This window comes from Marmota flaviventris, chromosome 11, assembly GCF_047511675.1.
Source record: "Marmota flaviventris isolate mMarFla1 chromosome 11, mMarFla1.hap1, whole genome shotgun sequence".
NCBI classification, from domain to species: Eukaryota; Metazoa; Chordata; class Mammalia; order Rodentia; family Sciuridae; genus Marmota; species Marmota flaviventris.
In genome coordinates, this window is record NC_092508.1 from 92947998 (window position 1) to 92959709 (window position 11712).

Here is an 11712-nt window from a genome sequence, read left to right on the forward strand (position 1 = left end):
TGCGTCTCACGGTCGCGCTTCCCGCCTCCCTCCAGACGCATAAGGCTTTCCCCCAAATTCGGGGACGTTATACCCTACTCTGGACTTTCAAAAGTGACCATCGGTGATCCACTAAGGCTCTGGAGCTCCCCAAGCAGCTCACCCCTAGGCCCCGCCCCTCCGTCCTCCTCATGGTTGCCAGTCCTTCTCCCCAAACACGCCCCCCCGCCCTCTTAACTGCGCATGCGCTGTTTTGCGAGCGTGTTTTTATAAAAGTCCGGCTTCGGCCAGAAACTTCAATCTGTTGGCTGTTGCAGCAGGTAGCAAAGTGACCCTGAGGACCTGAATTCTCCCGTGGCTTCCGCGACTGGAGAAGGAGCGGCTACCATGGAAGGGATCAGTGTAAGTCCAGTTCCAACCTTTGTGCTAAACGTACAGACGCTTGAACTTAGAGCTCAGCCGCTCTCGGAGCGGGCAAAAGGGACCAGAACATTGGATATGACCATGCCCCAAAGAAGGGACATGGAAAGAAATTTTCAGGACTATGGCTATGTGGTGGGTTAAGATTGGAATTCTTTTTTTTCCCCCCTGAAAGTTGAGGGGAAAAAATTGAAATGAGGGTTCATGCGGCTGCATGTGTCTCCCCCTTGAGTCCTGCGGCGCACGCTGTTTGCAAACATAACATTTTGCCCAAGTGCAGGGAAGGCGCGCGCTTTGCCCCAGTATTCAGAACCTTGGTCTCTTCCTCCCAGGAAAGTGGGTGTCTTGGAGCGAGTTACATTATCTGAACCTAGAGGCGGGGGTCAGCGCTCCTGGGCTGATTTTCCAGAAGTATTCTGCGTCCTAGGTTAAAGTCGAGCACAAGCTCTTGGAGACTGTTTCTTGCCTTTGGGCGCACGTTAGCTTAACTCCGTGCGGCCAGCAGAGGTGTGCCAGACTCGGGCACAGTGGGCAGACGGCGGGAAAGTCTGGCAGGCGCATTGCGCTGCTTGGTTGAGGGGTCAAAGCTGTGGCAGCAGCCGGGAGGTGGTTGGGAGCAATCCGCACTCCTTGGGATTGAGAAAAAAGGTGCGGTGCCCGAAGCGCTTCGCTTGCCCCTAGTGGGGCCTCGAAGTTTGGGATTGTGCAGAGGTCGAAGGAGGCAGGCACATTGAACTTCTGGCCCCGAGGTGTGTGCAGCAGGCACTGAAGTAGCAGGGGTATTGGGACAGCACCTGGGCTGCCTGGTCTCCCGGGCGAAGAACAGGTGCAAGCGGGGAGACCGTTTGGCTGTCTTCGAACCTATTGCGTCGCTTAACCGTCGGTGGTTTCCTGAAGCCTTTTGAAACCTCCTTGCCAGGGAGGCTTTTCATTTCCTCCCGCGGCGCGCAATTCAAAGGAGCTCACCACGGAGCCGCCCAATCTCTCTTTAGCACCCTGAGGGGTAAGCCTGGCCGCACAATCGGGCGGAACCCCCGGAGCCGCTACCAGCCTGTTGTAGATGTGGGTGTGGTGGGCAGCGGCTCGGCTGTGGTGGGGCGGGGTGATCCCACCCCTCGTAAGCCCAATGCCTGGAGGCTTCCAACTGCCCCCTTCCGACCCCTTCAACTGGATCGGTGGCAGGGTGGAAGGCGACCTGGGAGAGTGAGGAAATGAAACTTGGGGCGCGGACCACGAGTGCAGACCCCGTGACTTTCCCCACCCAGGAAAATGCCGCGCTCCCTAACGTCTCAAACGCGCCAAGTAATAAACACGAGGATGGCAAAAGAGGCCCACGCCCCCAAGGAGCGTCGGTTTGGACTAAGGGGGTGCCATTTGCTCGTTTCTGACAATTTCTCTCAATACTTCAAGCCCTAAAAGGCCTCGCTTTAATGCCGCAGTCTCCTTCCCCACTACGTGTTGCTTGAAGCGCAGAATGGTTTGTATTTAGACCGGCGTGGGAAAAACAATATTTTGCGTTTTAAAAGAATAAAAGACTTCAGGATTGTGAAGCCCCCTCCCTCCCCCGTCTGTTCCTTCCTTCCCTCTGGCCTCTCTTGGCTGATCTTCATACAAAAAGTTAATCCCAGCTCCTCCTGCAACCCTAGATTCTACACCCACATTGCCCCCACCCCATGCCGCCTGGGAGTGGCCTCTTTGTGTGTATGTTTGGTGTGTTTTTTTTTTTTTCTCTCTCTCTCCCTTGTACTTTTTTCTTTTTTTTTTTTTTTCCTTTCCTCTAGTGGGCGGGGCAGAAGAGTTAGCCAAGATGTGACTTTGAAACCCTCAGAGTCTCAGCGCCCTTTTGTTCTAAACAAAGAATCTTGTAATTGGTTCCACTAAAGAGGGATATAATGAAGTAACTATGGGGGAAGATGGGGAGTATGGCTGTAGGATTCTATAATAATTCTCTTGGGTCTTTCCCCAGTACTTTAGAATTTCCTGAAGAAGGCTGACCTGAATTGGGTTTAAATAAATAAATATATGCGCACACACAATAAATTGTTTGCTTTTAATACCCAGAAACATTTTTTTAAAACTTGGGTAGTGTCTGCTGACCTTGGAAGTGAATGTGTACCCTTGCCTCTTTTGCAGATATACACCTCAGATAACTACTCAGAGGAATTGGGCTCAGGGGACTATGACTCTATAAAGGAACCCTGCTTCCGGGAGGAAAGTGCCCATTTCAACCGTATCTTCCTGCCCACCATCTACTCCATCATCTTTTTGACTGGCATTGTGGGCAACGGATTGGTGATCCTGGTCATGGGTTACCAGAAGAAATTGAGAAGCATGACGGACAAGTACAGGCTGCATCTGTCAGTGGCCGACCTCCTTTTTGTCATCACGCTTCCATTCTGGGCTGTTGATGCTGTGGCAAATTGGTACTTTGGGAAATTTCTATGCAAAGCAGTTCATGTCATCTATACTGTCAACCTGTATAGTAGTGTCCTCATCCTGGCCTTTATCAGTCTGGACCGATACCTGGCCATTGTTCATGCCACCAATAGTCAGAGGCCAAGAAAGCTGTTGGCTGAAAAGGCGGTGTATGTTGGCGTCTGGATCCCTGCTCTCCTGCTAACTATTCCTGATTTCATCTTTGCCAATATCAGTGAGGCAGAAGGGAAATATATCTGTGACCGCTTTTACCCCAATGACTTGTGGGTAGTTGTATTCCAGTTTCAGCACATCATGGTTGGCCTTATCCTGCCTGGTATTGTCATCCTGTCCTGCTATTGCATTATCATCTCTAAGCTGTCACACTCCAAGGGCCACCAGAAGCGCAAGGCACTCAAGACCACCGTCATCCTCATCCTGGCTTTCTTTGCCTGCTGGCTGCCCTACTACATTGGGATCAGTATCGACTCTTTCATTCTTCTAGAAATCATCAAACAAGGATGTGAATTTGAGAACACTGTGCACAAGTGGATTTCCATCACCGAGGCCCTTGCATTTTTCCACTGTTGCCTGAATCCCATCCTCTATGCCTTCCTTGGAGCCAAATTTAAAACCTCAGCCCAGCATGCACTCACCTCTGTGAGCAGAGGGTCCAGCCTCAAGATTCTCTCCAAAGGCAAACGAGGTGGACATTCTTCTGTTTCAACTGAGTCTGAGTCTTCAAGTTTTCACTCCAGCTAACGTTGATGTAAAAGACTTTTTTTTTAATATGAAAAAGAACTTTTTTTTAAGTTACACGTTTTTCAGATATAAAAGACTGACCAATACTGTACAGTTTTTAATGACTGTTGGATTTTTGTCTTGTGTTTTTTAGTTTTTGTGAGGTTTAATTGACTTATTTATATAAATATTTTTTTGTTTGTTTCATGTTAATGAGTGTCTAGGCAGGACCTGTGGCCAAGTTCTTAGTTGCTGTATGTCTGGTTGTAGGACTTTAGAAAAGGGAACTGAACATTCTAGAGTGTGTAGTGAATCACGTAAAGCTAGAAATTATCCTCAGCTGTTTGTGCATAAATAATCTTTCCATTCCAGTGGAACATCTTTTTATTTCTCCCCTTTTCTTAAGTTGTTTGGTTACACTGTGTGATTTTGCTCTAGAAGACAGCACTTATAACCAAAGTCTTAAGTGGTATAAAAATACTGGTTTTTCAGTTTTCAGGAATGGGTTGATTTCAGCACCTACAATGTACAGTCTTGTATTAAGTTGTTAATAAAAGTACATGATAAACTTCCTTGATGTTTTGTTCTGGTTTCTGTTAACATCCCCTTGGTTGGCAGAAGACAAAAATAATAGACATGTTTATGGCATACCAAATACAAGCAAAGGTATTTTTCTGGTAATATTTTATTTACACTTATCTATAATAGTTTCTGCTTCTGTTATTACTTAACATTTTATAGAGGAGGAAACTGAGGCACAGAAAGCCTAAGTAACTTGGTCCAAGGCATGTGATCATTAGCAGAGCCAATATTTCATACCAGGAAACATGTCTCTTAACTCACGGTAAGTCATCCAAAGCTCTAACCACGATTTCAACTCTGATGGAAGTCTGGAAATGTTCATCCAGTGCCCATTATTAAAGATCATCTTTCAGAAGGATATGTGCATGTGAAGAAGGAATAGCATGCAGTAGTGTTTGGATTTTACTGTTGCTTTCCCCTTGTGTAATCCAGGTCAGGAGCATGCTCTTCTCATCTAACCCTTTCTGTATAGATGCCATCACTCCCTTTTTACAGAGGAGGGAAATGAGGTTCAGAGACTTTCCAGAACTCGAATTTTTAACAGGTAGAGCCAAGAGCTGATCCTACTTAACTGTTCCAGCTTTTGCTCTTAACCATTACCCACTATTGTCCCCCAGAACACCTGGTCATATTTCAACCGAATTGTTATTGAAAATAAGGCCAAAAGTGAATGTTTTCTTCATAAAATTAACCATACCCAAAATACCCTTCTTGCAATATCTCCTATGCAAATTCTAACACTTTTTTATTCTTCATCTATTGCAACATCTCATACCTCCTTTGAAAGGCTCAGCCAAGCAGCTAAAAGTTAATATTAGTGCTTTTTAAAGCACAAAAGAAAGGTCTACTGAAGCAAGCTCCTCATTGCCCATATTTTGCACAAGATTTTGGAGTCTTATGTAATATCACTGTAGCTATTTACACTACCATTGTGCAAGCCACAGGCTCTTGAGTAAATTTCACCTCCGGTCTCCAGTTTAAGATAATTTCCAGACTGTAGTGGCCATACCTACCTCACTTTGGAACAGAATGCTCCAGGCATGCACTCAGAAAATGAGTGGGATATAATTAAGGCAATACTTGGTCGACTTGTGGTAATTGTTTCTGGCAAAGAAAATCCATTTTGGAGGAAAAATTGCAATGCCTTATCTTTCTAAAGCAAATCACATTTGTTCAAGACAAATTATAGATCCTGTGAAGGGAAATAACTTAATTACTTAAAATAGAATCTAATTTGGCTGTACATTTTTGCTGCAGTCTATGGAACTGGGATAATTCAGACTGGTATTCCTATTCCACTTGAGAACACAATTAGATTTGAGATAGGAAATTATCTTGAGGTTTCTTGGTTTTCCCTAGGAAGCCTAATTGGATCACCCTTCATTTAAGCATAGTTTTAGATGTACTCTCTCAAAGGCTTAGTCTTAAAGCCATGACCACTGTGACAGACTTCACTTGAACCTTCGCTATAAATATTTATTCTCTGAGAGACAATAAAAGAAATCCTTGGAAGGAATTCCTTTTCTTTCTCATCTTGGCTTGAAAACCTTCTTACCCCAAATTCCTCTCCTTTGCCGTGGAGTCACAACAAAAGGAACTGAGCCGAAACAAAATTCCCAGTGTCACCAGTCTTAATGGATATTTCATTCTCCCTTGGAACAAAGGTGGGATAGCTCTTTTTCAAAAGGGGGAAAAAAAAGCTTTGGCTCTCTCCCTGCACCAAAAGGCTCTCCCCACCCCCATTCTATCCCTAGCCTGCTCTGATCAGAGTAGCTCCAAAGCCTTCCCTATGTGGTAGTTTGACAATGCAGGGAAAGCCAGTTGGCTAGCCACCCTCTCATGAAGTAGGTGATTGTTCCTTCTCCTCTACCCCTGTGAATGGGGCCCTTGAAGGTCAGTAATGTAGATCCAATTGTATAATGAAAACTAAAATATTTAAATTGTATGCATGCCAATAATGGCATAGATATGAGATCTGACTTGTTAATAACATTAAGTCAGTAACTAGGGAGGAATGTGGATGATTTTATCTTGAAAAACTTTTGTTTTCTTAAACTGTCACTTGGCAATTTATCTCCCTTATTGTGGGCTTCCTAGCTCCTTTTGTGGCTATGTTAAAATAATGATTCCAGGGTATTCTTTTAAGAAAAAGCAGGCTTTGTTTTAATAATCAAACTAATTGTCTGTGACTTTCTTCTGGCATCATCAGACATTAAATAAAGACTCCCAAAATAATTGAATTTCATTGTTCCCAGATAATACTTATTAAGGAGGGGCAAGGAACCCTAAAACCAAAATCCAAATTACTTTGGGACACAATCCAGTATGCCCTAACAGAAATGCAGCATTGCAGCCTGGCATCATAAGGATTTGCCCAGCCCACTTTAAAGCCATCTTCCACCTGGCTGCCAATGCACCCAAGCCTCTTAGTGCCAGAGAGATCCACAAGTAGCCAGATGAATGACTTTTCTGAGAGCACAGCCTAAGAGAGATGTTAGTGCCTCATGGATTAATAAAGTCGTTGAAATGAATTCTTTAAAAGCAATGGTCCTCAACTGGGGCAATTTTCCCCCCAGGGAACATTTGGTAAGGTCTAGAAACATGGGCACTACAGATGAGGTGCTACTAGCATCTAGTGTACAGGGGCCAGAGATGTTGCTAAATATCCTACAAAACTGAGGACAGCATCCACAACAAAGAATCATCTATAGTAGTGCTCAAAGTTGAGAACCCTTTTTTAAGGTTACAGTGATTATCAAAATAAAGATACCTCCAGGCTAGTTGTGGTAGCATGCACCTGTAATCCCAGCCACTTGGGAAGCTAAGACAGGAGGATTACAAGTTTGAGTTCAGCCTTGGCAACTTAATGAGAATTTGTCTCAAAATAAAATTAAAAAGGAGCTTGGGTTGTAGGTCAGTGACAGAGCGCCCCAGCAACACACACACACACACACACACACATCAGTATAATTCTGGAAAATAACATGAATCCACAAAGAGCTTGAATCTGCCATGGTGTAAATGTTTATATCCTACCAAAATTCCTATGTTGAAATCTTAACCTCCAAGATGAAGGTATTACAAGGTAGGGCCTTTGGGAAGTGATTAGGTCATAAGGGCATAGCCCTAATCATTGGGATTAGTACCCTTAGAAAAGATACTCCAGAAACCCAATTAGCCCCTTCCACCATGTGAGAATATGACTTCAAGGCACCATCTATGAACCTGAAAGCAGTCCCTCACCAGGTCTCCTCTATTTCTTGACAGGCTGCTGCATCCCATGCTAGGAAACTATCCCACACAGGACAATAAATGCTAAAACGGTGACTGCTAAAGATTCTCTGATTCCCTTCAAGTTTCTTTCTCTCTAAAACCTACAATGTTTACTCATTTAATCCTCATCAGTGCCTGTGACTCAATTTGGAACACTTCCCATTTTTCTCCTTTTATTTAAAAAATAAACAAGGAATGATGAGGTACCAGCCCATTGTTCCATTGTCTGCAACTGACTCGGATTAATTTAAATCAATCCTATTAAGTCCAACAATTAAAATCTTCTAAATCATCTGAAAAATCCTTTCAAGTGAAAATGCAAGTTGATTACAGGCCGAGTTGAGGGATCCACAATGTTAAAGGGGCTCAGAAGGGGAAAGCATTTTTCAAAATCAGACAAACAAAGGTGTCTGTACCAGGTGTGAAATGTTTATCTGGCAGAGGTAGTCCACGATTAAATTCATTTACATATTACAGTTCAACTAACCAGAACCCAACTCATCAACACTGTAAATTAAAAGGAATTACTTCCTCATATTTGACTCTGATGGAAAGAAAGTAATACATACTGAGAGCCATTACATCTCAGGCACTAACGTACTCAGATTACAAGAGCTCCTGCCAGTTAGATATTGCTCTTTCCACTTTTAGGCAAGGATACTATCAAAAAAGTTAAACTATAAATAAAAGGGCTATGCTTTTTACTCTATGCACATTACAAATAACATTAAAACAGAACCTCTAAATTCTAGGGCATACCTTGAAGTGCTCTATCTATATATTTAGTCCAAATTTCTCTCTTTTCTATTTCCAGGTCAAGTCCTATGTGATAACATTAACAGTTATCATGTACCTTAAGGAATTTCTATACACCAAGCACTTTGATTATTCATTATTCAATAACTGTTACATAGTACTATTATTTGTCTATTATAGATGGGGAAACTGACTCATAGAAGTTGCTTAAATTTGACCCATTATCACATATTTAATGAATGATAAAGCCTGGATTTTAACCCAGGCAGTCTTACACCCAAGTGAGACCTTTTAAGCACTAGAGGGACTTTATTAATTGCTATGGTGTTAAACAATATTCAGCATAATAACCACAATGTCAGAAGGATCCTTCATACTCAATACTCTTCAACGTTGAATACTAGACACTCACCTGATGTACAAAGCAGACACCAACATTTTAGAAAGAGTTTCACTATTAACAGTTGTAATAAAAAGGATTTCAGATGAACCTGATACACTGTGCCTTGCACACAGTAGGAGTTCAAAATATTTTGTTGAATGAACAAATGACTTCCATAAATTTCTATTTCTGAGCACACACCATTCTCTAAGCATTCTAATTCATGTTTGCATGTATGATTTGGTTTCCTTCATTCTTTCACAATCATTTATTAAACAACACTCTGGACCAGGCAGGTATGAAAGCTGTTCACAGTAAGTGGAAGGTGCTTGAAAATTAGCTAAACAACTTTCAGACTTTTAATTTTCAACATTTTAAGAAATCAAAGTTTCTACCCAGTTTCCAGTTTCCAATTCAATCTTCCTATTACTGTTGACCTTCCATCCCTGTAGATTCCACATCCACAGATTCAACCAACTGCAGATTAAAGATATTCAGGCTCTCCACGTCACCCAAGAAGGGTTCATATGGCAGCATCCTTAATTCCTGTTGTGACTTAAAGGGAAACTGTCACAATATCAGAGCCCTTAATGTCCTGCAAATGAAGGAGGAGGATGTTCTCAAATTCCTTGCAGCATGAACCCACTTGGGTGGCACCAATCTTGATTTCCTAATAGAACAATATGTCTTCAAAAGGAAAAATGATGGCAGCTACATCATAAATCTGAAGAGGATCTGGGAGAAGCTTCTGCTGGCAGCTCATGCCATTATTGCCACTGAAAACCTTGCTGATCTTCTCCAGCAATTAGGGAAATGCAAACTACACTAAGATTTCATCTCACTCCAGTCAGATTGGCAACGATCGAGAACATGAATAATAATAAATGCTGGTGAAAAAATGTATACTCTTACATTGTAGGAAAAAAAAGTACACTCATATATTGTTGCTGGGACTGCAAATTAATACAACCACTCTGGAGAGCAGTGTGGAGATTCCTCAAAAAACTAAGGATGGAACCACCATATGACCCAGCTACCCCAGTCTTCAGTATTTTCCTAAAAGAACAAAATTCAGCATATTATAGCAATATAGTCACCTCAATGTTTGTAGCAGCACAATTCACAACAGCCAGTTATGGAATCAACCAGATGCTCAGCAATAGATGAATAGATTAAGAAAATATACATACACAATGGAGTTTTGCTCAACCTAAAGAACAACAAAATAATGGCATTTGCTGGTAAATGGACAGAAATGGAAAAAAAAATCATGCTAAGTGGAACAAACCAGGCTCAGAAAATAAAGGGTGGATTGTATGTGGAAGCTAGAGCAAAACAAAGGAAAGAAGGCAGTTAGGGAGGGGATCAGATATCATAAAGATACAGGGAAGATCAGTGGAGTAATGAGAAAACGGAAGTGAGGGAGGAAGGAAGGGGAAGATAAATGAAATGAATTTAACAAAATCATGTGATAATTATATATAAAGCTACCAAAGGGAATTTCACCTTTATATATATAAACTAAACTTCCTTTCATACATATATATTGTATATGTAAATACATATTTTATATATGTATGTTTATGTGTATTGTATACATATATATATATATATATGTGTGTGTATGAAAGGAAGTTTAGTAGAGTAGAGGAGGGAGGCAGGGGGAGAATGGAGGGGAGGGAAAGCACAGGAGGGTGGGAATGGGGATTGAAATCAAAATCCTTGCATGCATGATGTTGTCAAAATGAACCCAAATACTATGTATAGTTATAATGCTCTAGTTAAAAGAAAGAAAGAAAACCCTGCTGATGTCAGTGTCATATCCTTCAGGAATACCGGCCTGAGGGCTATGCTGAAGCTTACAGCTGCCATGAGAACCACTCCTATTGCTGGCCACTTCACTCCTGAAACCTTCACTAACCAGATCCAGGGAGCCTTCCAGGCTGACCACCAGCCTTTCACAGAAGCGTCTTATGTCAATTTTCCTACCGTTGCTCTGAGTAACACAGAATCTCCTCTACGCTACATGGACACTGCCATTCTGGGCACAAGGGAGCTCACTGTGTGGGCCCGAGAAGTTCTATGCATTTGTGAGCACCCTTGGGAGGTCAAGCCTGATCTCTACACCAACGGAGACACTTAAGATATTGTAAAGGAAGAGCAGACTGCTGCTGGAAAAGTTCTGACCAAGGGTGAATGGACCACTCCTGAGTTCATGCTACTCAATTTGCTGTTGCAGGCTAGTCTGAAGGCACATGCAAGGTGCCTTCTGTGTCTATCCAGCAGTTCCCAGCCCCCCCATCAAAGACTGATCTGCAGCTCCCACTGTTCAGGCCACTGAGTGGGTAGGAACAACCACCATGTGGTCTTGAGCTATGCTTCTGCAGACACTTAAGCAAAATGGAAATAAAGTTACAGAAAATAAACTCCAGTTTCTAAACAAATTTAAAAATAAATAAATAAATATTCAGAAAGACAATTGTATCTGTGCCGAACAACTACAGGCTTTTCTTATTTATTCCCTAAATAACACAACATAACAACTGTTTAAATAGCATTCATATTGTATTTGGTAACATAAATAATCTAGAGATGTTTTAAAGTATAAGAGAGGCCAGGTGTGGTGGTGTGTGTTTGTATTCATAGCTACTCAGGAAGCCAAGGCAGAAGGATAATAAGTTTGAGGACAGCCAGGGAAACTTAGCAAGAGCCTGTCTCAAAATAAAATTTAAAAGCCTGGAGATATAGCTCAGTGGTTGAGCAGTTACCTAGCATGTGGGAAGTCCTGGGTTCAATCCCCAGTACAATAATAAAAATAGAAGCAAAATAAAGTATAAGGGAGGAAAACATAAGAAATAAAACCAAGAATCAATAAGTGGAATGCCATCAAACTGAAAATTTTCCACACAGCAAAGGAAATGATTAAGAACATGAAGAAAGAGCCTACAGAATGGGAGAAAATCTTGGCCATCTACTCCTCCAATAGGGAATTAATATCCAAAATATACAAAGATCTCAAAAAACAAACAGGCAAAAGAACTAAACAGAAAACTTCTCAAAAGAAGAAACATAAATTGCCAACAAATATATGAAAAAAACATGTTCTACATCTTTAGCAATCAGGGAAATGCCAATCTAAACTATACTAAGATTTCATCTCACTC

General features: G+C 42.0%; 1 protein-coding gene and 1 pseudogene across 1 annotated transcript; both read left to right on the forward strand.

The window, feature by feature from the left end:
• Positions 1 to 270: 270 nt before the first annotated feature.
• Cxcr4 (C-X-C motif chemokine receptor 4) lies at positions 271 to 4127 on the forward strand. Its single transcript, XM_027936782.2, has 2 exons — positions 271 to 381; positions 2533 to 4127. Exons 1-2 carry the CDS (start codon positions 367 to 369, stop codon positions 3574 to 3576), a joined length of 1059 nt encoding a protein of 352 aa, XP_027792583.1. The 5' UTR covers positions 271 to 366; the 3' UTR covers positions 3577 to 4127.
• LOC114093890 (small ribosomal subunit protein uS2-like) lies at positions 3812 to 10920 on the forward strand (annotated as a pseudogene).
• The last annotated feature ends 792 nt before the right edge of the window (positions 10921 to 11712 follow it).